This window comes from Cygnus atratus, chromosome 2, assembly GCF_013377495.2.
Source record: "Cygnus atratus isolate AKBS03 ecotype Queensland, Australia chromosome 2, CAtr_DNAZoo_HiC_assembly, whole genome shotgun sequence".
Classification (NCBI taxonomy): Eukaryota; Metazoa; Chordata; class Aves; order Anseriformes; family Anatidae; genus Cygnus; species Cygnus atratus.
In genome coordinates, this window is record NC_066363.1 from 123,551,188 (window position 1) to 123,575,536 (window position 24,349).

General features: G+C 39.9%; 1 protein-coding gene and 1 long non-coding RNA gene across 8 annotated transcripts in view; both read right to left on the minus strand.

Annotated features, from left to right (window-relative positions):
* The window catches only part of LOC118259705 (cytochrome P450 7B1), a 123,916-nt gene that overhangs the window by 35,888 nt on the left and 63,679 nt on the right, over positions 1-24,349 (minus strand). For 3 of the 7 annotated variants that reach the window (XM_050708705.1, XM_035569465.2, XM_035569473.2), the window contains exon 2: positions 1,361-1,397. The exons of the other annotated variants lie outside the window; for them this stretch is intronic. In XM_050708705.1, the coding sequence (XP_050564662.1) occupies positions 1,361-1,397 (37 nt within the window). The remainder of the gene's footprint in view (positions 1-1,360; positions 1,398-24,349) is intronic. 7 annotated transcript variants of the gene reach the window in all.
* On the minus strand, positions 7,421-9,960 carry LOC118259706 (uncharacterized). Its single transcript, XR_004782090.2, has 3 exons — positions 9,886-9,960; positions 9,248-9,318; positions 7,421-7,578 (listed from the first exon to the last, which is right to left on the minus strand). It is a non-coding gene; the product is annotated as an uncharacterized LOC118259706 (long non-coding RNA).

Below are 24,349 nucleotides of genomic sequence, written 5' to 3' on the forward strand. Positions count from 1 at the left end.
ACCTAAAAAGGCCACAGTGCAGACAGCAGCAGGCAAGCTCCATGGAATCAGACCACCTTCAGTATTTTGGGATGCTCGCAGTTTTCAGGCTCGAAGATAACATGAAACAGTTTTCCCCTCAGTTGTGATTAAAGGCAACAGACAGAGGTTACATGTCTCATCTGACAGCACCAGAGCTTCGGTACTGGTGCCTGTGCTGACGAACTCGCAGCTGCAGCTGCTGGCAGGAGAGCACAGAGCCCTTTCCAAGGAGCTTCTCTGCCTCTGTGCGAGGGATTCCTGCAGACGGTGCCGGTGTCCTCAGGACAGAGGCTGACACTGCTCTCCTGGCATCCACTAAACTGCACAAATTTGCACCCTGAAGAGCTAGTCTTCAGTTGCTGACTGTGTCAACCAGTGTTAAACATAGATTTTTCTTCTTTCCTTTGAAAACTTTTATTCTAAATTATCAGAAAAAGACTTTATAAGCTATAGCATCAACAGAGTTCCTTTTTTTTTTTTTTAATATGGATTATAGCATCTGTGTTCCCTAACTTGCACACTGCACCTCTGGTTACAAATTACCACTCTTTTACCATTTGCTGGTGAAAGGGTCACATCCTTTTCCCTCAATAATTAGAGGCTGTGAATGGTTGAATGTCTGTGACCTCAGACTGGGAAAAAACCCTCTGTCTTTGCCTTCACTGAGACTTAGTCAGCAAGGAATGTACCTCCTTTTACATTTATTAATATACATCTGAAATTTTAAGCTATATCCTTTGCACTAGATATGCAGGCTAAACACATTTCTCTGTATAACTGCCGAGAGATGCAAGACAGGTGATGTCTACTACTTATAAAACAAAGTGGTCTTGCTCGGTTCAAAAACAAGTGGTCTTCTTGGGTTGTACACCATGGAATACCTAGCTGACTGAAAGCAAAATTTTGGGAAGTGCTTTAAAGGAATTCTTAAAAGGGGTAATATTTTTTCCTCTGCCTCAGGATCTCCTCTAAGAGCATGCTCCACTGCCAACTGTTACTAACCAGTTTGATAGCACCTAGTTCTGATAGCTACCCGCTGATAAGGTTGGGCTGCTCGCTGTTTAGTGGGAGAAAGGGAAGATCTCAGAATGTATGATCTTTGGTTTGGCAAGCTGCAGCATCTTCTTCTAAGCCAGAACCATTTCACTCACATAGAAGTAACGAGAGTGGGAAATTTACAGAAGAGTTTGGAAATGCATCACGCTCTTAAGTGTAGCTTCCATCAGATGTCAGGTCACCTCACAGGTGACTGAGAACAGTACCACACCGTCCTAATCCAAACGGAAATATCTGGAGTTAGGATAATTGAACAAAAAATATTGCTGGTATTTGGCATTACCTTGGGTTCTTCTATTGATCTGGGTTGCGCATCTAGTCTATAAGAGCAGGAAAATAAATAAATAAATAAACATATGTACAGACCCAGTGGTATGAATCCACATAGCAGCATTAATTTATACATTGCTATTGCTAGGCCAAATAATACTGGGTAAGTTAGTAGTATCAGGTTAGTATTGGTACGCTAACAAAGCAGACTATGGTCGCAGAATATGAGTGCTTGCCAACATGCACAGGAGCAGGACCAATACCACAGTCAGGATCACGATGACATTCCCAGGGAAAGGGGACTGTATGTCGACTGAAGAATTCTCCTCCATAAATTGCCTTTGAAAAGCAGATTTGTAAATCCTTGTAACAAAAAACTGCAACCGCACCTGGCCTTCACACAGCCTCGGAGCTGCTCCCGCCCGTGCTGGGATCAGCTCCCTCCGGGACATCAGCTGCCACCACCAGGCACTGGACATCTGCCAGTCACAGCACAAGCAGCATCTTCCAGCAGAAGAGGCATTGCAGTCCCTTCTCTTAGTCCTCCTGCCCCCTCCCCGGACACGGCCGAGGGCAGAGAAGTGCAGCCAAGACTTCGCTGTGCCCCAGCAGCTCCTCGCTGCTGCGAGAGGGTCACTGGCAGCCAGAATGATTTAGAGCAGCCTTCAGGCTATTCTAAGTTACAGCGAGGGACTTGACTGACTCATTGCCGCTCCAGGACTGTGGGAACATAAAGCTACCTTAAAGCCATTTTCAGACATCCCTGCTTCTGAGCTGTGCTATTTTATCCTTGTCTGCAACTGAAAATAAATGAGACCGCAGCTTGTTGGCGAGTCCTGTGGCTGCAGCAATGGGGTGGCTTCCTTTGCCTTTCTCCTGCCTTCGTCTTTCTGTCTGTTTGGGTTTTGCAGCTAGCTCTGGGAGTGCTCGCAGTCCCGTGTTCTAGCAGAAGTGGTGATCCATGTCAGCCTGTGCTCTATTGATCGGTCTTACAAAGCCGAGGCTCCCCTCGGCTGTGGGGCTCCACGAAGTCACGCCGCACACGAATTTGTTGTTCACAGACAAGGCGTGCAGCATTCTGCTGGTCCACATGTGTGCCCTGCCCACCAGGAATAGTTTGGTAATTTAGCATCTTAATTAAAAAAAAAAAAAAAGCTGCTGGTGACAGGCTAAACTGAAGGGAGATCAACTGTTTCGTTATCAGCTTGCTTATATTTTTACTCCAGAGGGACTTTGATTTCCACTTCTGCATTAATAATCTACGCTGTTAGCACACAGAAAATACCAAACTACATTTATTTCCCCCAATTTCTGTAGTATCCATGCTCTTACTATACACCTTCTGTTTTCTCTTCCTTTTTAGATTTGCCATTTTTAATGTTCTCTTGTGTATTTTTCACACTTACCCTCTTTGTCCTTTTCCTCATTAATACCTTTATTAAAATCTATCTTTTTAGTAAAAAGTACTTCAATTTTTTGATATTATTGCTTCTTCTCCATAACTATCTGGATTTTACATTTCATTAAGCAGATAGCTTTAATTTTTACTTTTCTCTGACTGTTCCTTTGATTAGACTGTTTCTTGTCTTGACCCTTTCATTTTATTTTCTCTTCTAATTTTTTCTCTTTTTAATCTTTTCTCTTCTAATTTGCTTTTACTCTGCCTAACCAACGTGTGTCTCTTTTCAAGTGTGGTTCTATTCCGTATTGCTCTCCTTACCTTTGTTATCAGTGCTTATCTGTGTTGCTCAGTGCTGACAGAGTTCTTCCCCTAACCCTGTGAATGACAGTGACAGCATCTGAGTGGTAGCTGGCAGATTTAGGCACAGGAAGTATCTGCCTGAAAAGATTTTATTTGGTTTTATTTTTGTTTTGTCTGTAAAATCAGACCTCTTGAATCCTAGAGCACCAGGGGGCATTGTTTCATTTAGAAAATAAAAATTGCCATGATAGCTATTAACTCCACAACAAGTCCACTGCAACACCAATCAGATCGAAAAGGGAAAAAAAAATGGAGCTACTATGTCAATTGCAGTGACCAAGGTGGGCTACAGGTCAGATGTTTCGATGCTTGAAGATGGGTATTGTTCTAGAAAGCTGTTCTATGGTAAATCAGAAGTGTCACACCTCTGACCTCCATTCCTGTACACCTCAACGTTCAACTATTGCATCGAAGGGGAAATCAGAGACCAGAAGTTACAATGACAGCTCCTGAACAGAAACCAGAATTTAGTCAACAGTGGAAAATACTGAGTGAAGTATCTAGAAGGAACAGGCAGCGATGGACAAGGGAAATTACACATAAAAGTAAAGAAACAGCCTGAACTGCCATTAAAACGAATGGAAATGTAAAGCAGCACGGAAAAGTGGATTATCTCCCAGGATTGGGCCCAGTGGCGATATTTTTGTGGTGTCATTAATAGGCTGCATTTCATATAAGCAAGTGCACGGTAATAACAAACCTAAGTGCAACTTCACAGCTGACTAAACTTGTAATAGCAACAGGCAACTCAATTAACACTAGTGAAACAATGCTGTTTGCCAAAGAAAAAGAGAAAAACAAGGCAGCAAAACTGTCTACAATTATGAGGGAAATCATCTATGTAACAACTTAACTAATGCCCAGAAGCCGAATGACTCACAGCATTAAGGAAATTGGAAAGGGTGCTCAGTAGTATTATACAATTCGGGACACGTACATTAGAATATTGCAGTCTTAACATGCCAGCAACAAATTTAAGCATTGTGCAATATACGGCTCCAAACCCTGCAGAACATAAGTGAATGCTTAATTTAAACTGCACTTTAGAATTAAGCATGTAGCTATTGACAGATTTTGGATCTAAATGTTCAAATGTGGATTTGTTGTTGTTAAGGGTGATGCTTTTATTTTCATATGATTTGATGTTTGGGTAGCTTGAAGAGTTTTTGCTCTATGACTTGGGCCCTAAGTGCCTTTGTAAGGAAAAAGAAGTGAAATGTAGCTACCTCTGGACTGTTTGCTGCTGATGCTGAACTTCTGATGGAACTGACTGCCACGGGGTAATGCGTGAAACATTCACTCTTCTCACAACGATGAGTGTTGCTACAGCTCTGCTAGTTCAAGCCATAATGACCCATGCCTGGGGCCAGGCCACATACTGACCATAAAAAGAAAAGAGCAAGCTTCATGTCATACTCCTGATCCATGAATCTGGGATGGTTTCTATCTAAGTGTAAAAAATGACCCTTTTTTGGCTTGGGCCCATAACAAGAAGGCTCTCTTGACCTGCTGAAACCCACAGGAGCTCCTGTCTGGCCTGCAAGCTCAGATTTCCTCTAGGTGGAAGTCAGAGCCCAGGATGTGGTGGTGCATGCCCCACTGGAAAGTCATCTGGAAGGCAGTGGGAATCAGATATCAAGATCAAAACTCATATAGCAAAGTTCTTATAGAACAACTATTCCTCCACTTCTTTATGTTGCCTTCAGATGCTGAGCCCCGGTCACTCTGCATCCCAACAACTGGGCACTGCTCAGCGCATCATATTCTTCCTCTGAACAGCATATTGATTTTCCATAGGAAAGTGAATCATACAGCAGACACTTCATGGTTTGTTATAAAGACCACTGAAGACTTGAGAAATGTATGTCTGTGCATATGCACATACAAATAAATCAACAACCAAAATATCAAAGACGAAACCTTCCTTTTACCCCTCTACATTTTTTGCAAACCTTTTCCTATTACTTGCAATAAATAGTTTCTTCATTTTTACTAATAAAGCTCATATTGATGTCTCTCCTTTATAATGCACAAAAAAGCATACATTCACATTATATATAAAATCATACACACATTATTACACACAACTACGCAAAGCTAAAACAACACCTGCAATTTGCCTTACTGTGCTGTATTTTACTTCTTGTGTATTTTCAGTTCACCATTACAATTGAAATGATTTCAAATGCTCATCTTCTTGCTTTATTATAAGCAACCTGTTGAAGTCTAACTGAATACCAGATAAGTAATTTAATCTTGAGCTTCTACTGCCATCTGTAATATTAGCAAAATGCTGTAGGTAAATTATATCCATATACCCAATTGGTTAAAAGAGTTTACAGTTCTTCAAGAAAATGTTTGGCACAACAGCTTGCAGTAACTCCGTGTATTAACTTCCATTCTATTATCAACCATATATTTTATTTATTTTCCTGTATATTTGCATTGTAGAAATTAAGTATTTATGTTTATTGTTTCCTCCATTAAGATTTGTTTTGGAAATAATAAGGCTAAACTTAAAATTTATTGTTTACAATTAAAGAAAATCTGTGATCAATGAATGCTTATTTGTGGAGTAAATAATTTGAAAACATAGGTTGAAGTTTGAAAAGGGGTGGATACAGTGTCATTAACCCATCATCTAGATAAAATTCACCTAGGGAATTTGAAAGCATTGTTGCAATGCAAAGCCTATAAATACACTTCAGGGTAAGTCTTAATATCTCTAGCTGAAATGTCCTTTTAGAAAATATAGAGACATGTCTTCTACTAATATCTAATGATGAATACAGATCCGCATCTTCGAGAGCAGCTCTGAAAGCTAAACCTAAGCAACTCTGTAGAGCTGCAGCTATATTACATCTGTCATTTCCTAGACTGTAATGCTAAAGAGAATGTTATTGTTAATTTCAATTTAACGTGTGGATAATACTGTCCCTAGGCACCAACTTTCTACCAAGGAGGTTAGATTATTGCAATAGCCACATAATTAATGGCATTATCAATTTTCTTACTTTGTAAACATTTACTTCTTGTGAGAGAAGATCGTTGCGTTGTTTCTAAAAATGTCTTTACAACTAATTATCTTTCAGTGCAGCAAGGAAATAGGAAATGGATATTAATTGTACAGGACTTTATAATATTGCTGGGATTATCTCATTTTTAATTACAGGTGACACAAATGGTTACAAGCCTGGTTGTTTGTGTAAGGAATGTGACAAAATACTTAAAGCTGCTGTAGTATACCATTTTGTACAGTGTTCAGTCCAGTTAGGAGCTTACATAAAATTCTCCAGTCTGCCTTGGAAAGGCTCTTCAGCCTGCAGTATCAGCTATTGAAAGTTTCATCACAGAAAATGAACTACAGTCATCAGTTCAAGTCTGCCTTGCAGCCAGTGAGTCAGGGACTTCGTCCTAGGAGGTTTAAAGCAGTTGTGCTCGCAGACAATATGCAGCAATGTTTTAATGCATCTTGTTTTAAAGAGATCGCTGCCATAATAAAGGCCCACATTCTTACTAAATTAGAAGCCCTTTATGACTCAAAACTTGAGCTGATAATCCCACTAAAATGTCGATTTTCTAACAGCCTGACGTGTACAGTCCTGTGCTGGTAGGATCCCCATCCCCACTGCCCAGCCTGGCATGGCAAGGGAGCAGAGGCACGTTTGGTTGTGATGTGCCCACAGCATTCAGTCCTCAGCTAGTGGGTCCTGTCTCTAAGCACAGCAGACCCCTTTCCAAAGACCCATGCTCAGAAGAGCTGCCTGAGATAAGTTCCTGGAGAGTGAAGAAAGAAAGGAAGGCAAAAGAGAAAGAACAGGGTCAGGAGCAAAACAATGAAGAACATTGAGATGAAAAAGAAAGAAATAGATCTGGGAGTCATCCAAAGATCAAGGAGGGCAGAAAACAGAAGAAATGAAAAATGTTGAAGTCCAGGGAACAAACTTCTAGTTCCGACAGTATGGTTTCCACAGACACCCTGCCAGGCTGATCTGATGCCCTCTAGTTCTTACACTAGGAAGGACAGCCCTTTAAAATCTATAGGATCGGGACCAAGTTGATTAAGATATTGCCTTTTTGTTCCCTGGAGTTCAGCATTTTTCTTTCTTCCAGGTCTTTGTATTCCTTGATAATTTCTGTGTGAACATTTACTTGTTTATCTAAAGCTTAAAATTAAGCAGCTTGCGGGTTATATTGTTATCCGTAGGTATAAGAATATAAGGATCTCCACAACTCACCTGAGAGGGTACAGCAAGTTTTCTGATGTGCAAATCTGCTTTATTTTTCTCATAAAGCACCTACATTTTTCTGATGCTAGCACCAGCAACAGGATGAAACCTTCTGATTCCTGCAGGTGATATCAACCGCAGTTGTTATACAAAAATGTGGACAAACTTTCTGTCTCAGTATCTCTGCTTCCTTATGCAATGACCTTCAGCTGAGACATTTCCTGAGTCATGATTTACTACCTGTAAGTGGATAAAGGGGAATATGACTTATTCTCACTAATTTGGCCCTTCAGAAGTCAGATTTTCTTAGAGTAGAAGAAGAGAATAGATAAAATATTGCTCTGAAGGCAAGGAGACCAAATGGAGGACAGAAGAGAAGACAGAAGACAGAAGCAATGTACAGTTAAAGCAGCAAGACACAGGGAAAGAAGTACAGATCATACTTCCAAGAAGACTTGAAAGATCATCTAGAAAGAGAAACTGCAAACAAAACATCATGACACCAAGGAAGAAATGGGAGAAGAGAGATGCAGAATATCAGTGAAGTTGTAGTGTGCCATCAATCCCTTTTCACAATGCATTGTTCTAATAAAAAGAAAGACTGGGCAGAATTACCCTCAAGTTATCTATCGTAAACAGTTCATACACTATTAAATGTGCTAGCTGGAATTTAAATTCAAAGCCTACATCTCTTTCACAGTTACTATGGAAGCGCCTACCCTCTGTATATTTCAGATCTACAGTCTTAGACTTGGCCTTCTTTGCATACTAGATTATAACAAAATGTTGCCACTTCTTCCTGAAAATATCTCTGAACACTGACCTTTCTCCTCTTTCATACAATGAGAAATATCATCAAGTGTCCAGATGGGCCCTTCAAAGCTACTGGAAATGGTTTGGTAAGGGCTCTGCTCCTCCTTCTTCATTCTGACCATGTTATGGTTGGGGTGTTTTGGTGGGGGACCAGGAAAGGAGGCTGCCCTGTCCTGCGGCTTTATTCCTCTACATCAAACTGTTCTCTGTTGCTAAGACTCTTCATGGCTTCCCTCCGGTCTTGGGGAAGACGGAATTTCCAACTAAAGCTCCACGCTGCCACCAGTACAACCTCTCAATGCTCCCTTTCCTGTTACACACCAGTGCCTGGGACAAGCCTGTTCCACATACCCAATGCCAAGGATGATGGCATCTGAGAGAAGACTGGGGATGTAACCCCCTCATTTCAGCTGCTTGATATACACATTCCCTTATCATTTTATGTGGCCACACAGTGCCCAACTAAGATCTGTCTGCTCCTGGTTTTCACATATGGCTATTTTCTCATACTCGGCCAATGACAGTCTAAAGTTTTAGTTATCTATTGTCTCTCAACAGGCTGGGTGAGATGGGTTCACGGCTCGTTTCAATCTAACAGACGTATACCTATAAAAACATCCCATTACAGAATTGAGGTGACTGTCCTTGGCATATGTACAGGACTAAGGCCTTCATGTGCACGTTTAATTAAGTTCTCATGCAGACACCTCTCTGCTGAAGATCAAGAAGCCCGAATGACTGATGCCATGACCATACTGTACCAATTCCATGGAGTAACAAAGGACTCTAGGGCTGTCTGCAGCTTTTGCCACAAACTCTGGAAGTGCATAAACAAAAAATAATTCTATGTATATATATTTTTTTTGGTATTCATATTATAGGCTGTTTCTGTTGCTGGGTTATACATCTCTAAAAATGTGCCCTTGCTGAGGGTAGGACCATAATACTCTATAAGACGAGTCACCTGAGAGCTGTTCCATCGTGATACAAGCTAGTCTTCAGGAATTTTCATAGATAAATACAACCACTCTAACACTGGCAAAGACTATGAAATGGTTTTGAAAGCAGAAGACCACTGTGAAGAGAGCCTACTCACCCCTTTATAGAATTAAGCAAGAAGTTCCTCATTGTTTTGAAACAATACATCCAGAAGTTAATCATAAGGCACTAAAGGAAAGAGGGAAGTAGCTATCATACTTGCATTTTTTTCATGATTACTATTAAGAGAGGTGTCTAGAGACATAGAAGCAGATACAAACCTTCAAGGAATAGGTACCTCTTTGTAGGACTACATAGGGCAGACATATCAGACACAGATAACTAAGGTTAGTCAAAACAGACCAGAGCTAAATATGCAGGCTCTGCCCACTTTCCAAACTTTTTTTTTTAAATGCTGACCAAGCTCAGCCAGGCAAGACGTGCTTAGTGTAGTCATTTTCACATTCCCACTGAACATATCAGCTCTGACAATATATATATATATATTTTTAATCTCAACAGCAGAGCGTACTACATAATTCCCTCTAATGCAGCCAAGGGAAAAATATTTAAACTCGAAAAACTAAAGGTGCAGATCCAGTATGAAATGAAATTGCACCAAATTTTACAACGGTCTGATGTTCTTGATATTTTTATCTTAACACATCAAGGGTGATAGAAGCTTCTTTTTGCTGTCAAAGTGATCAAAGAGAGGTTGAGAAAGAATCTATAAACAGATGCTGCCCAGTGACAAACCTTAAAGAACAAGACTGTGGGGCCAGATGTTTGAGTGACCTTCGGACTACAGAACATGTTGGCATGGTGTTGATTTAGATAGCTGTTGGCAGGGGCTTTCGATCCAGCAGCTGAAAAAAAAATCCAAATTATGGAAATATTTTTTCTCATCTTTCCCCTAACTACAAAAACTGAAACTACTGGTCAGTGGGGCTGATGGCTGTCAAAGAAGTTGAATTCACCACACAACCCTGCCAGTAGGTATCACATCAAAAAGGAGTTAGCTGAATGAACAAGAACATCTTCAGGCTGTGCCATTTTGCATCCCCCTCAACTTTCAACAGCTGTTTCTTGAGTGAATACAGATGCAAAATAATTATATGAAATGTTTTACATGTTCAATATACTACATAATGTAAACATGGAATCCATGGGTACCTATTGGGGATATAACATAAACTGTCATTACGAAAGGAACGGAGAAGTGGCACAGGAAACAGAATGACTAATCAGTGTTGGTGACTTTCCTAAATTATATTCTTTATACACTCTATTCGTAGAATTAAATGGCATTAAAAAAACAAACAAACAAACAAAAAAACCACCAAAGATATTTGATCATATGCATATTGGTTATGTCAAACACTAGAAAACACTGGAAATTATTATTGCAGGAAACATTAGCTGTGCTGCACTTTTCTGGATCTGAGACTCAGCAAGCCCTTTCATTTTTATCACAGCGTGAATTAGGAAATACAAAAAGAAAAAAAAAAAAAGAGTTCTCAATCCCAAATTCCAGCAGATACTCAAGTATGAACCACGACGCATTACTAGAACAAATGGAGAAAGCAGAAAAAGTCTTGCTTTGTAACATTAAATGTGATTGAAGACTGTACAGTTCTTCTTACGCTTTTAGACGTTTTGTCACTTTACCTGGAGAAATATACACTGCTTATTCTGAATTGCTGCTGATGTCCAGCACTTGTCAAAACCGCTATCTGTCAAGCACTTCACAAAGTGTTGCAAAATGACAGATCAGGATGTCTGAATAGATGGAGCCCCAGGAAAAACAGAACAGATAGAAAATTCATGACTCTAAACTACATCAAAGCGACTTCTGTCAACATCATGTCAAAAGAAGGAAAAAAGAACTGTTCATTTTAGAGGGTTTTTTTTCATTATATAAACACTTTTTTCACGTATGAGCTAAGTGTAAGGAAAAATTAACTTGGTGTACAGTATGATCATTCAAATGTGCCAAAAATACTCTTTAAATAATCCAGGAATAAGGAAAGTTCTAACAGTAGATACTGTCTGGCAGTTAAAACCAATGACATCCAAAAGAAATGCATGAAGATTCTATCAGCTTAAAATAGGACAAACCATCTGGCTACAAAGAAATGAAAGTACTCCTTTCTGCACGTTTGTTGGGTTTGCAGAATCCTACAACTGGATTAATTTTGTATTTCCTCTCCAATCAGTTTTGATCATCTCTGCTTAGTCTGTCAATTGCACAGTACTAATTCAATGGTATATTCCAGGCAGCAGATTTAGTAATATCAAGCCATTCCTTTAATTTAAAAAAAAGAATCACCATCAATATCCTTGGGCCTTCCATCACAGATAAATCTTTTAAATAGTTCCTTCAGAGGAGACAGAAAATAAGTGGGTTATGATACATGACTGTATATATTTAAATTCTAAATAATCAAATTTCAAGCAAGGATCACATACTCTGAATGCTATGACTGGCACAGCTCTAGAAATGCTGGCTGTCTCAAATACTGTAGGCAATTGCCATCAGGACTAAATTCAAAGTTTACTAACACCGTGTAGACCTCTAGAAATAAACAGGCTATGTGACCACATACAATGGTTTCCTTGTTTTTTATGACATTGGGAAATACAAAATGCACACAAACTTGGAGAAGGGAAAGCAGTGCTTCATGCATAGTCGAGTAAGCATTAGCGAAATATGGCATTCACATCAAGTTTGGAACTCCAGATTCTGTGCATTTACTGTCTCTTGTGTCATCTTTGCTTGCCGCTGTTTGGTTCCTGACACTCTTCCACCCACTTTTTAAAAGGGGCTATAAAGCTGCTGCTGCTGCGGGCTGCAGGATGCTGACGGCAGTGACCGCTGATCCAGAAACCGGCCCTTGCTCAGCGGTGCAAATATGCTCTAATTTTCCTCCAAGAAGCTGCCCAATAACTGCTGGCCAGAAAAGTTTTCTTTAGCTCCAAAACATTTGCAAGACAGAAACGAGAATGAAAAGGAACAATACCGTCTGGTTCAGAGATTAGAAACACGCTTTAGGATGTCCTGTTGAATGTGCAAACATGGCTGGGAATTGCAATCTATTAATGCTGGAGTACAGCGGAAGGCATGCCTGCTTCTTATTGCACGCAGAACTCAATATATCTTGCTTCCTACTTACAAAAAGATGTTTATTACCTGTAACTGTACAGAGGTGTGTGCTTCACAGCAGCGGTGATTGGTAATAAGCCTCCTTTTCTCATTTACATTGATAGCAAGCATTAGTGAAGATATATGCATTTCATTTCATGGTTCAGAAAGAACAAAGTATATGTATATGTGATAGCAGTGGGTGGTTAATGAAATGGTCTGACAAACATAAGCTAATACATAATCATACCAGAATGTGGACTGGAACACCTGTTCCTGCTTCACAGGCTTACAATTCTTAAAGAAAAGTTACTATTTGCAAGAACTGAAATCACTACTATTTAGACATCAATATGCTCCAAGGAAATTTTAGTCATTTTTTGCAAACACTGAAGGGGGGGGGATTTTAATGATATCAAATCTCTTTTGCTCGTGTCCTAAGAGTAATGAAAACTTCACACATGCATGAAGCTCCAGTAATTATTTTAAACTGCCTTCTGTTGTCCCCCTGAGGAACACGGTGGTATTTGTTTGATGCAGTTTAATTAGTGTCAGGGTAATTAATGCTATGCTATCTACATGAGATCAAAACCCTTTCTTTGTAACACTCTGGTAACTAAGAACTAAGAAAAGGAAGTGGTATGAAAACGTGGAATCTTGGCAGGCTAAGTTCAGAAACGAACCGAATTGCTCAAATCTGCATTTATGCATCAGAAATATTAAACGCATCCAGCAAAGTCAGCACCTTCAAGTGTGAGATTGGGATCATAATGCATTAGAACTGCACCGTAAGATAGGAGATCCACTGCCTCCCATGTAAGTGAAATTCTTTTTCTATGGATGTAATCAAATTAAGTGAGACATTCATGGACACCATGCACCTTGTAAGGAGTTTAAATCCTTTAATAATGAAATTATATACTTTTGCACAACCAGATCACCACAGTTATTTATAAGCAGCATGTGGTGCTACCATGTGCTGATATATTTTTCTAAATAAAAGCATCATTTGAGTTTAATGAATGAATGTGATTCTGCTTTAATGTCTGAATAAAATTTGCATTTAATTGAATGCTCAGTCTCCACTTCAAAATAGTGCCCTCTGCTAACAGGACCAAGGAGATACCAGAGTACAGAAGTTAGGAATATGTACAAAAATTCCAGACACACACACTGCATGCGCTACATAAATCCTTTTTAACTGTTTCTTTGGTAATAAGTAACTGCGGTATAAATCTCACAACACACAAACTCAGGCTGATTACAGGCTTAAGGAAATAGCTACAGTTATCTTGACTGGATAAATTATTATATCCTAGAGGTTATTCTTTTTTTTTTTCCTAATAAAGCTTGAGTAGCAAAAAAAAAAGAAAAAGGAAGAGAAGAGAAGAGAAGAGAAGAGAAGAGAAGAGAAGAGAAGAGAAGAGAAGAGAAGAGAAGAGAAGAGAAGAGAAGAGAAGAGAAGAGAAGAGAAGAGAAGGAAAGGAGGAGAAGCAAAAGAGAAAAGGAAAGGAAAGGAAAGGAAAGGAAAGGAAAGGAAAGGAAAGGAAAGGAAAGGAAAGGAAAGGAAAGGAAAGGAAAGGAAAGGAAAGGAAAGGAAAGGAAAGGAAAGGAAAGGAAAGGAAAGGAAAGGAAATTGAGAATTTTTTTGCTTTGTAACCAATGAAATTATGGGCTTGCCATAATGCCTTTGACACTATTAATTTGAAGAACAGAAAGATTTTTACAGACACACACGTAGCCTGGAAAACATATCTCATGCAGTACTACTGAATTTCTGTGAGATTTCTTGCAGAAAAGGAAACACTGATTTGAAGGCAAACAAAGTAGATTTGTCTATCACATGCATATCCTAAGGGTATGCACACTAAGAGCCCTGTTCAGGAATGGCAAATATTCTGCCCAAAAGCACAAGCAGCAGCCCTACAGCAGTCTGCAAATTGTGTTGGTATCCATCCCCATCAAATTAACGTTTTTCTTTACAACGAGAAATTTCACCAGCTTCTGCTGGTGGCACACCACGGTCCAAGGGTCTCTGCTAAACGCTGCTTCCTGAGGTCATTCATGACCACACACCTCCCGGGATCAGGTGACTAGCAAAATATGCTTTTTGGTATCTCCAGTTCTGCTTCCTGCGACTTGGTTGTTTATCAATTAAGGTGATAAATACAAATGACTTTGATAACGCAAGCGGCACATTATGCAGTAAAGTAAGCCCCAGAAAGCCCGCTGTAAGAACTGCACGCAAAGTTCAACAACTGTGAAAGAACTATTAAAAAGGACACACAAACAAGTGACCTTGACTGACAAGCGCACTTCATTCCAGCAATAAACAGCGGCGGTGCTGATAAGTGTTCATTGGCGCAGAGAGTAATTACCTATCTGTCAGCGTTGCTGGTGTGTGCGAAATAGTATAAATGAAACATACATAATGTACAGCAATAATATCGGGCATGCAGAACCTAATGTATTATCATCATTCTCAGGGCTCAGGTTTATGTGGCTGCCACCACTGAGTAAATGCCTTCTAGCCATGATAATTTCATTCTAATCTCTGTTCCATATTATAATTTTCATAGCTAAAAGATACTGAGGAGCAATACGTTTCAATCAAGGGCTAAATAGAACACAACCTGTAACCGGGTATTTTATACACCTATATATATTTTTTTCTTTCAAAAAAATTTAGTCAATTTATGAATAGACTGAAATAAGCTGTAAATTTATGGATGACAAACTCTGTCTGTAGCAATGTCACAATGTCTGGAGACAGGCTTTACATATCTTGTAAAAGGGATGCCAGCTTTGTCTATCATATCTCACAAAAGAATTCAACCCTCTGGAAGAATAAAGGTTTCTGTGCCCCTTCCTAGTATATTATCAAACGAGGTTAACTTTTAAATGAACAAAAGAAGGGTCCTACTGAGTTAAAAATAAAACAAGCTTGTAGACAATGTGTGTTCCTATTTTAAGTGCTGTTTAAAATTCTGTTTTATTGCATAACCTTCACAGCTAGACCACCACTGCGGCAAACAAACCTGCACGCTTCTTCATTAATACACACTTTAAAATAAAATCCTTGTACATTTTGAAATTATTTTGGAAATCTTTATGAGGAAGAACCACAGTGATTTGCAAGCATGCTATGCCTCCCCTCCCCCAGCTCCATGAAAAGGAAGAGGTAACAGCAAGAGCTGCTTTTACCCAAACACCTTTGACTGTGTTTTAGTATCGGCAAAAAGTGAAATAAAATGTGCATTGGAGACTACACGAGACCAGCAGTGGATGCCACGTGGATGACAAACTGTTGCGCTGCTGGCACCCACCCAGAAATCAGACCGGGATGCAGGCCTCACTCACCTGTGCTCAAGGAGCCTCCCAACGGGCCTCTAGATCACCCAGTGTAGAAGGCGCGAGTGCTCCGACCGGCCACGTCACAGTAGGCAAAATGGTGCCACTGGAAGCCCCCTGGGCTAAGGGCTATGGGTGGTGTGCGGGGAGCAGCGCCTTGTTGGGGGGAACGAATGGGCAGGCGGGCGGTGGGAGGCCAGCCCCAGCTGAGGTCAGCCTTTTCTGCCCCCGTTGTCCCCAGCAGTCCCCAGCTGAGCAGGCTCCAACCCTACCTTCCACCTACCTCCTCTCATCTCGTCCAGCCCCTGCTTGCACTGGGATTCATCACATCAATAACGTTGCTCGTTAGACAAGCAACGCACATGCAGAAAGACAGGCAAAATTGAAATCTTGGTGACTGCAATGAACAGGGCTGGGACGTGTATGCAAAACCTCTGCTCCACCTGGGCCCGCTTGGGGGGCACCCTCCAAATCTCCACAGCTACCTGCTTAGCACCGCGCCAGGCCTCCTCCTCGGGATGGCAGATTTCATGAACCACCTCTTCAACAAACCCAGATTGAGCTTCGACTGGTACAGAAACCTGAAAGCCAGCACGTTTTGCCTGGCTGGGAGTTTCACTAGAGGAATTTTACATGGCTCCTAAATATAACTCAACAGCAATATTTATTTTATTTAAATGTTTTAGAACATTGCATTTGACAGAAGACAACAGACTGGAAAATTGCTTATACAAAATGCAGGAGGTGGTCGCAGTATTTCCTGGCATGTGGCATTCCTCCGCACTCGGCTGACACTAATGTCACCTGCCAGGCAGCACGGCCGCCTCCCTGCGCCTGTCCCCAGCACCCGGATGCTGGGTGACGGAGCCCAGCACATGGGGACATGCTGCCCTGCGTGCCACCCCTGCTCGCTGCTTCCTGACACAGCTCCTCAGGTGATGCTCTTTCAAACATTTGCTGAGAAGCCGGTGTATTGGCAGGCATTGGACAACATTCTGATGCTGAAGACTGGGTTTTGGCAATATTCTGATGACTGAAAGTCAGAAGGGTGAAACTTTCAGGCAGTTGGACTAGATGATCTTTGAAGGTCCCCTCCAACTGAACCATCCTACTCTACTCTACTCTACTCTACTCTACTCTATCCCATCCTGTTCTAATTTTCTACTAAAGTTTTGTCCAAAGACAAACATATCCAAAATATATAGTGAATTCAGACCGCAAATGGCATACTAATAATTTGCCTTTTACATTTAAAGACAGATTTCACTTCAGGGAACAAAATGCTACCAATACTGAAATATTCTACATTTCTTGTGAGGTTAAAAGGGGAACAAAAAAAAATATGCACCAGGCAGGTTTCTGTGTCCACCATAAACAGTTAAAAGCATGGCCCAAAACACATTAAGCCATTTCCTGATTTAGAGCCAAAAAGAGTTTTCAGATGAACGAGAGTTTAGAAACAAAGTGCTTTTTCTGTTTACAACAAAATGAAACAGGCTGTCAGAGAGGGTAGGGGAATAGAATGGCATCCTTTTTACCTGAGAAATGAAGGGAAAATAAAAATGTTTTTTAGTCCAGTTCAAAGCACTGGCAAGAGCAAAGTAAACAGAGAGCTCCTCCATAGCTCTGATATCAGTTTGCTAACCCAAACTGGAATTCTAACTAGAACACAAAAAACCTCTTTGAAAGGCTCGCTGACATCCAGACGGTATACAAAATTTAGTGCCTTGCTCCAGAGTAACACTTGCAGGTGCAATAAAAAGGAAATACAGCATGCTCCAACACAGCAAGAGGCACATTCCCCATTAACAACAGCCTCAGCAGTCCTCCTCTTTGTAGCATGCGCGTCAGCCCTGTGAACAGCAAAACAATTAAGAAAGCAGAAACTACTGAGGTTCAAGATACCCTGCAGTACAGCTCTAGCTTTCAGTCCACGGCTGCGTCCCCAACTGTCCTCCATTCCTTCTTTGTTTCTTTTTAAATCACGCTAGATAGGGCACCGTTCAAACGTGAGGTGCATACCCCCTGTAATAGCTGGTGCCTAAAGGATAAAAGGCTTATTACGCTTTCAGCTAAAGTTGTTAATCCCCTAACAAGCTGAAACAGCATGTGCTGTAGTCTTAGAGGCCCAGGGTTCAATGACTGATCATCACATATGTAGGAAGTTGTTGCTACAATGGCAAGTAACATCATTCTTTCTGGCTCTCAACAAACACAAAGGAAACAAACAACCTCAAGGAATTACATTCTAAATCTCAATTAAAGGTACGTAGCTTTATCAAGTATGAAATTAGGAAGCACCAGAATTTAAGCTGCCCCATGTTACTGCATTTCATTTCCCTTTCTTTTACATGTTATGACCCACTCATCAGCTGTAGGCCTGTGTATGCTCTCTTCTTCCATGGCCTCAGCATAGCATAAGGATCGTTTTCAGAGAGCAAATTAAGACTGCAGTAAATGAGGCTGTTTTCAGCAAGACTCCTGCCTCTAAATGGCTCTCAGGGTCAGAGATTTTCAAGGAAGAGGTACAGAAATGAAAGCGTTATGGAACTGGAGAAAAACATCAGTGTAGTCAAGGGAGATGAATGCCACCAAAACAAATCCTGTGCCTGATGCTCTCACAGATTTCTTTTGTCATGCATGGCAAGGCCTTTAAATCACACTTTTGACAGATTTTTTTGTATATATCCCATTCTTCAGATGCAGTAAGCAGCCTTGAAGCACTTACAGCTGGTACAGGTATGTAGGGGCTTGGAGGAGCACGATATGGCTTGAAGAAGAGGCAGGGGGCTGGGAGTCAGGAGGTGTTCCTGCCACTGTCTTTGCTCCACCAGTGCTTCGCCATGTAGAAGTGAGCCACCTGAAACTATCTCAGTTTCCCCATCTGCAAAATAGGCCTAACAGCAACCTTTTATGTCCCAAAGGAACCCTAAGGATGAATTAAACTCACACTTACTGGTCTCTAAAGTACTATACTGAAAAGCATGGAAAAAAAAAAAAAGAAACAACCAACTCTGGGTTGGTTTCAGTTGCTAATGCTGTGAGGCACATTTCCAGAAAGTTCTTACACCATCCTCCCCCACTCTACCACAAACCAACTTACTACCTGAAGAATCAGAAACCAGGCAGCAATCAGGTGGCCATAAAAAGTTTATCGCATATGACATAACCTTCAGGCCTACATGGCTTAGGCTGAGGAGAGCCATGAGGGCCCCCAGCAGCCTGAGAGCTGTCCACCCAGCACGTCCTTGGTATGAGGTGACAGGGGAGGCCCCATGTGCGAGCTGATAGCATCTTTTAAAGAGGACAGCTTGAAAGCTGAAAACATGTTCTGCCCTGTAACCCTCCTGAGAAGGGGCACCAGGAGTTAGGCTGTTCTGGTTCTCTATATTGAAGACAGAATATTCAAACTTTTTTTTTTTTTCTGGTAAAAATAAATATTCTTAGCTGTTTCCCTCCCTTCCCACCTACATGTGAAAAAAAAAGAAAACGCAACAGAGAAGGAGTCTGCTGCCCTTTGCTGTTCCTCTTCCCAAAATCAGGCTCTTTCCAGCACACGGCCCAAGCAGAAAATGTGACTCTTTGTTAAAGCACTGTGGTATATTATTAGCTCCCCCCAAGCCTAGTCAGCCAGAAGGATTCTACTGTTTTTATTTAATTATTAATAAATTCTCCAACTGTTTGTATGGCAGCAGCAAATAAAAGTCCAATTAAAATTTGGAATCCCTTGTAGTAGGTGCTTCCACACCTACCTCCAGTGTCCTTTTGCGTTACTGTCAAAAGCAGAATTTCCCCCAGTATAAATTTTCCTGTTGGAAACCACTGGCTTCTTCCCTTCTAAACCGCCTTGTCAGAGAGTGGACTAAGGCAAATTACATTGAAGCCAAGAATATGCCTATTCTGGCTATATACTTATTTAAAGTCAAGGACATTTTAAAGAGCAGCTCCGAGCTACTGTAGAGATGCCAGCCTATGATATTTTGTGAAGTATGTCTATGAAGTAAATAAAAATAATAATGAAAATCCCAACACATAAATAATCTTTAATCAGAGACATAACCCATTACACAATAACCCTGAAAACTGCTGTATACCCTAGCTGTTGCTGTGCAAATAAAATACAATCCACTATAATTAAAATGCTCTAATATGCATTATCCATCCCCAGAGATGAATTATTTAAGAAATTACAAATTGGTACTTTTTCACTAGGTGCCTCATACTGACACATGAATAGTCCTTTCTACTGAAGTAAACTGAATTACTCAAATGAACAAGAGTGGAACATTTGGGCTTTTCTTAACAAACACCCATGCCCCTCTAATTCTCTGAAAGGTCTTTTTCATGTCTATAAAGGCTGTCTTATGCAGCTTCTAGAACTGTAAGGATTCCTGACTGACTGGTGAGATGTTATTTTTCTTCCAGGAAAGAACGATTAATAAAATATTGCCTCAGCAATGAGAGATGATAATACATTTCTAAAATAAAATAAATGCATAAAATAATATTTATTTCATGCAGTTAGAGATACCTACTGAAAGTTGTATCTCATCTTGTCTAGGATATAGGTGTTCTGTCACCTATACCACATACCAGATCGTAATCGCAACAATGAAAAATACCAGAGCTTTTTTCCCAATTTTTATGTAACATTATTCAGATCTTTGTAACTTTCTGATAGAAGAAGACCGTATGCCACAACACAACATATACACAAAATGTCTGAGTTATGGAGTGTTAAAGAAACATAAACATGGAGCTGTTTCACTTTTATGAATTTATGACTTGGTATCATTCGAATGTATGTTTTACGGTCTGATTTTTGAAAAAGGCCTCACATGATCTCTCATTTCGCATCCACAGCTTAACAGTGTTAAATTCAAATCTGCACCCATAGTATGCACAGAAGTAGGGTTATCTTATCAATATAGCTGGCTGTGCTTTCATAGCATATGTTGTACTGAACATCCAAATGACATTAGCTACATCCAAGTCTAGCTATTATAAAAAGGAAAGATTAAGGGCTTAAGGTTTTTAAAAACAGACAATTCCCTTTTTTAGTGTTTTTATTATATATAAACAGTATGTGTACACACATATATATGCAAACTCTTCTTAAAGACGTAAGAGAATAAAGAACTTCCATGCTCCTGTAATGATGCCCATACTAAAACAATCGTAATAGCTCCGTTCTGAAACATTTTAATAAAATTAGGACAAAGTTTGTCTTATAAATACCTAATTAACTTTGAAAAAGTATCAAAAATAATCAAAAATGTAAATTTTGTAAATTTACAATGCAATAATCCCACATTCTGAACTAGAATATAATGGAAATTTGCAATCTCTTCCCAACTGAAGAGAGTCACACACAAGAAAACATGGCCACGCCCTAGTAAGGATATAGTTTAAATCACTCCATTTTTATCAGCCTGCAGCTTCGCATGAGTTTGAACCCAGTGGCTGGAGGTGAAAGATCTCTGCACTAATTTACTGCACCACTGAAATGCTTCCTAATCCCTCCTGTGACTCCAAATGAGTTGAAATCTGTCTTCGTATAATTTTTCTGTTGTATCCTAATATATTCAACAACTTCTATGAACACTGAAGATTTCTCTTCTCCTCCGTAAGCAATGAATGTGAATGCATGTCAACACCAGCAGCATTCCCTGGCCAATAACAGATTTAATCCTCTGGACCTGAATCCAGCACAGCAACCTGCACCCATAGTCACACAGGTTACCAGGAGCATGCTGCCCTTCAAGCCTTTATATAGTTTGCATTTAGCCCCTGTTTTCAAAACCTTTGAGAGGCTTGCACAGCATTCACAGAAGACAGCCTCCTCTTCTTTAAATGTCAACCACTCGTGACAGCTTTGCCCCTCGGGAACTATGAATCCTGAAGGATGAATCTGGTGCTCTCACAACAGGGCTCTCTTAGCACCCAGCTTCTTCAAAAACAAGCTGAACACACAACCTGTGAGCATGCACACTAAGGGGAAAAAATAAAGCAGAGACTACTGCTTTAGGGAGAACTACCAGGATCGTTTTATTTTATAGATGTAAATCAACTTCTGTTTTTTTTCTTTAAAAAAGGCACGTATATTCCTATTTACATATATACATATACAATGAGCTATATATTATACTATGTATAACATACACAGTATTAATTATATCTATAACTATATATATAATTATATAACTGTATTATAGTATAATGCACATATAAAGTATTAATTATAGCATATATATAACATATATAATGGCTTTTAATACCATAGTCTTTGAAATTGCCTGGAAATTTGGAAAAATACTTTGATTTCTGTTTCTACCTGAATTTTATTACAATTTCTGATGAAAACCTGCCTTGTGCTCAGTTCTAATAAATCATTTTTGCAGTCAAAAGACTTCCATACTTGATAATTAGAAGCAGTAAAAGAAACATATTAAAGACTGCCATGGATTTGGGACAAACGCTTCATCCAGTCTGGAGTCAGCTGGAGATATGTCCATGTCAAAGCCAAAAGAAGTGCCTTGAAAACATATGCAAGTTCTTGGCTTCTGGGTCATCACTAGAGAAGGTGGCACTGGAAACCACATTAAGACATGCTATTGCACAGATGCCAGAGACACCTGAGAGAGTCTGCTGGGTGTTTAATTCAGTTTAATTCGGTGCAGCTGCTACTCTAAGCAAACAAACCACTGCAGTGCTAGAGAAGGATAATTTCAATCCAGAGGGCTGATGTTAAACAGCTGGACCGGGACAGAAGCTGGTACTCATAGATGCTGCATGGCATCAACCCCTTCCTGCAAGGGCTACCCTGCAGGTGGCCTTCCTGCTCAGCACTTGGGGGCATAGGTGGTTGTATTTGCATTTTTCTAATGGCTTTAAACTGATAACCTGAAGTAAGCACTGAAAGGCAGAGAGAGACCTATGCTTACCTCAGAAGCAATAAAGGCCCAGAAAAATAAAATGTTAGCAGAAATGAAAAGAGCAATATTTGTGAGTTAAGGCAGGATGGGCTGGGTCTCCAGTGATGCTCTGCTGATTTATACTGCCCGAGGTCAAAGGAGCTCTGCTAACTTTCAGCAACAGAGCCCCTGTCCTATTTATCTAAAAGCATTCTGCATCTGAATTTTCTGCACACTTATTTCAACTGCACATCCACAAGACTGTGAGTCTAAGGCAGTCTGTTTACAGGTACATCTATCTATTCAATGTGCATGCCTTACACAAAGCACACACACCAGCAAAGGGGCGATAGACATGTTAAAAGCTCCTCCTCTTATTTCATCTCCACACAAGTAATCAAGCCCTTAATGGCTTCAAAAAATGTAGCATGTCAGTCAGATATAGGAAATTTTAAAGCTTTGCAGATAATATGCAGCTTCTCTTTTTTCTTACTGTGTCCTGAAACACCCCACAACCCCAATTTCATCACTTTCAGCACAAAATTATGATGACACAGTGAAGATTTAGGTAAAAAACATAAAAAATGTGTTTTATCATATCCAACAGCACATTGCTGAGGTCCTTCTGATAAAGAAGGAAATTAGACATCAACATAAGGAATAAAGTGCCTGTTTAATCCTTCTTCCTCTGTGGCTGTGTCACAAGGCAGACCTTTCCATCACACAGATCCTCATTGCACTCAAAGCTACTGCAGAAAGCTTTAAAATGAGATATATGGGCCATTCTGCTTAGCTCCTCTGAAGTCTTTAGGGCCCTGTGTGTCTGTCAGATTACAATTTGCCTCTGGCAAAGAGGCCACTATTTTTTTGCAGAAAATAGAGTCAAAACTAAAACCTGTTTTTAAGAAACTAAAACCTCATTTTCTAGGTAACTATTCTGGCTATGCCTACCCAGTCAAGCAAAGTTTGGAGTATCAGTTAGAAGGAAAATTAGGAAAAAAAATCAACTGACTGTTAATGAATTTGGGAATTCTCTCTGGTATCCATGTGAGGTGGTTTAAAGAGAAGTCAACTTTAAATTCAGTCAATTAAGAACATGATTTAAAAGCAGCTTCAGGGCCTGCCCCCAAGCCAATTTACCAATTTTGTCATTTTGCAATCAGATTTGTGTATCTTATGTTAAAAAAAAAAAAAGAAAAAAAAAGAAAAAAAAAAAGAAAAAAGCCACCCACACCACACATACACACAAAACAAACAAATAAAAAAACAAACAACAACAACAAAAAAACACACAAGAACAACCTTCTTTCTGTTTCAAAGGAACAAACAAATGGCAAATCTGACTAACGCTCTGTTGGCTTCAACAGGCTTTGGATTCATTCTCACCATTTACTTCAGGGAAACAGTATAACAGTCTATAAACAAAGTACAATAAAACATAAGCAATTGGAGGAAATATATTTTCCTTTTTTATTCTTTTCTTTTTTCAAGACAGTAAACTGACTTGGAATAGTAACAGAAATGCAGTTTAAGTTGCTGGTGGCCTTTATTTTTCTGTTCAGTTGTCCTGAATTATGATGGAAGATTTTAGTTAGCAATGCACTTACATGATATTCTCAAGAATTACCTGTTTTGACTTTTAAATTCACGGGAATCTAAGAGTTACTGTTTGCAGATAAAAAACATAAGAAGATGAGGTATAACCAATGCTATTATAGCTAATGACAGGAATAAACTATTTGTACTTCGCAATTTTTGGAACTATGTCTATAATCTAAAGCATGGCTCAGAAACCCATTTTATTAGGCACTGC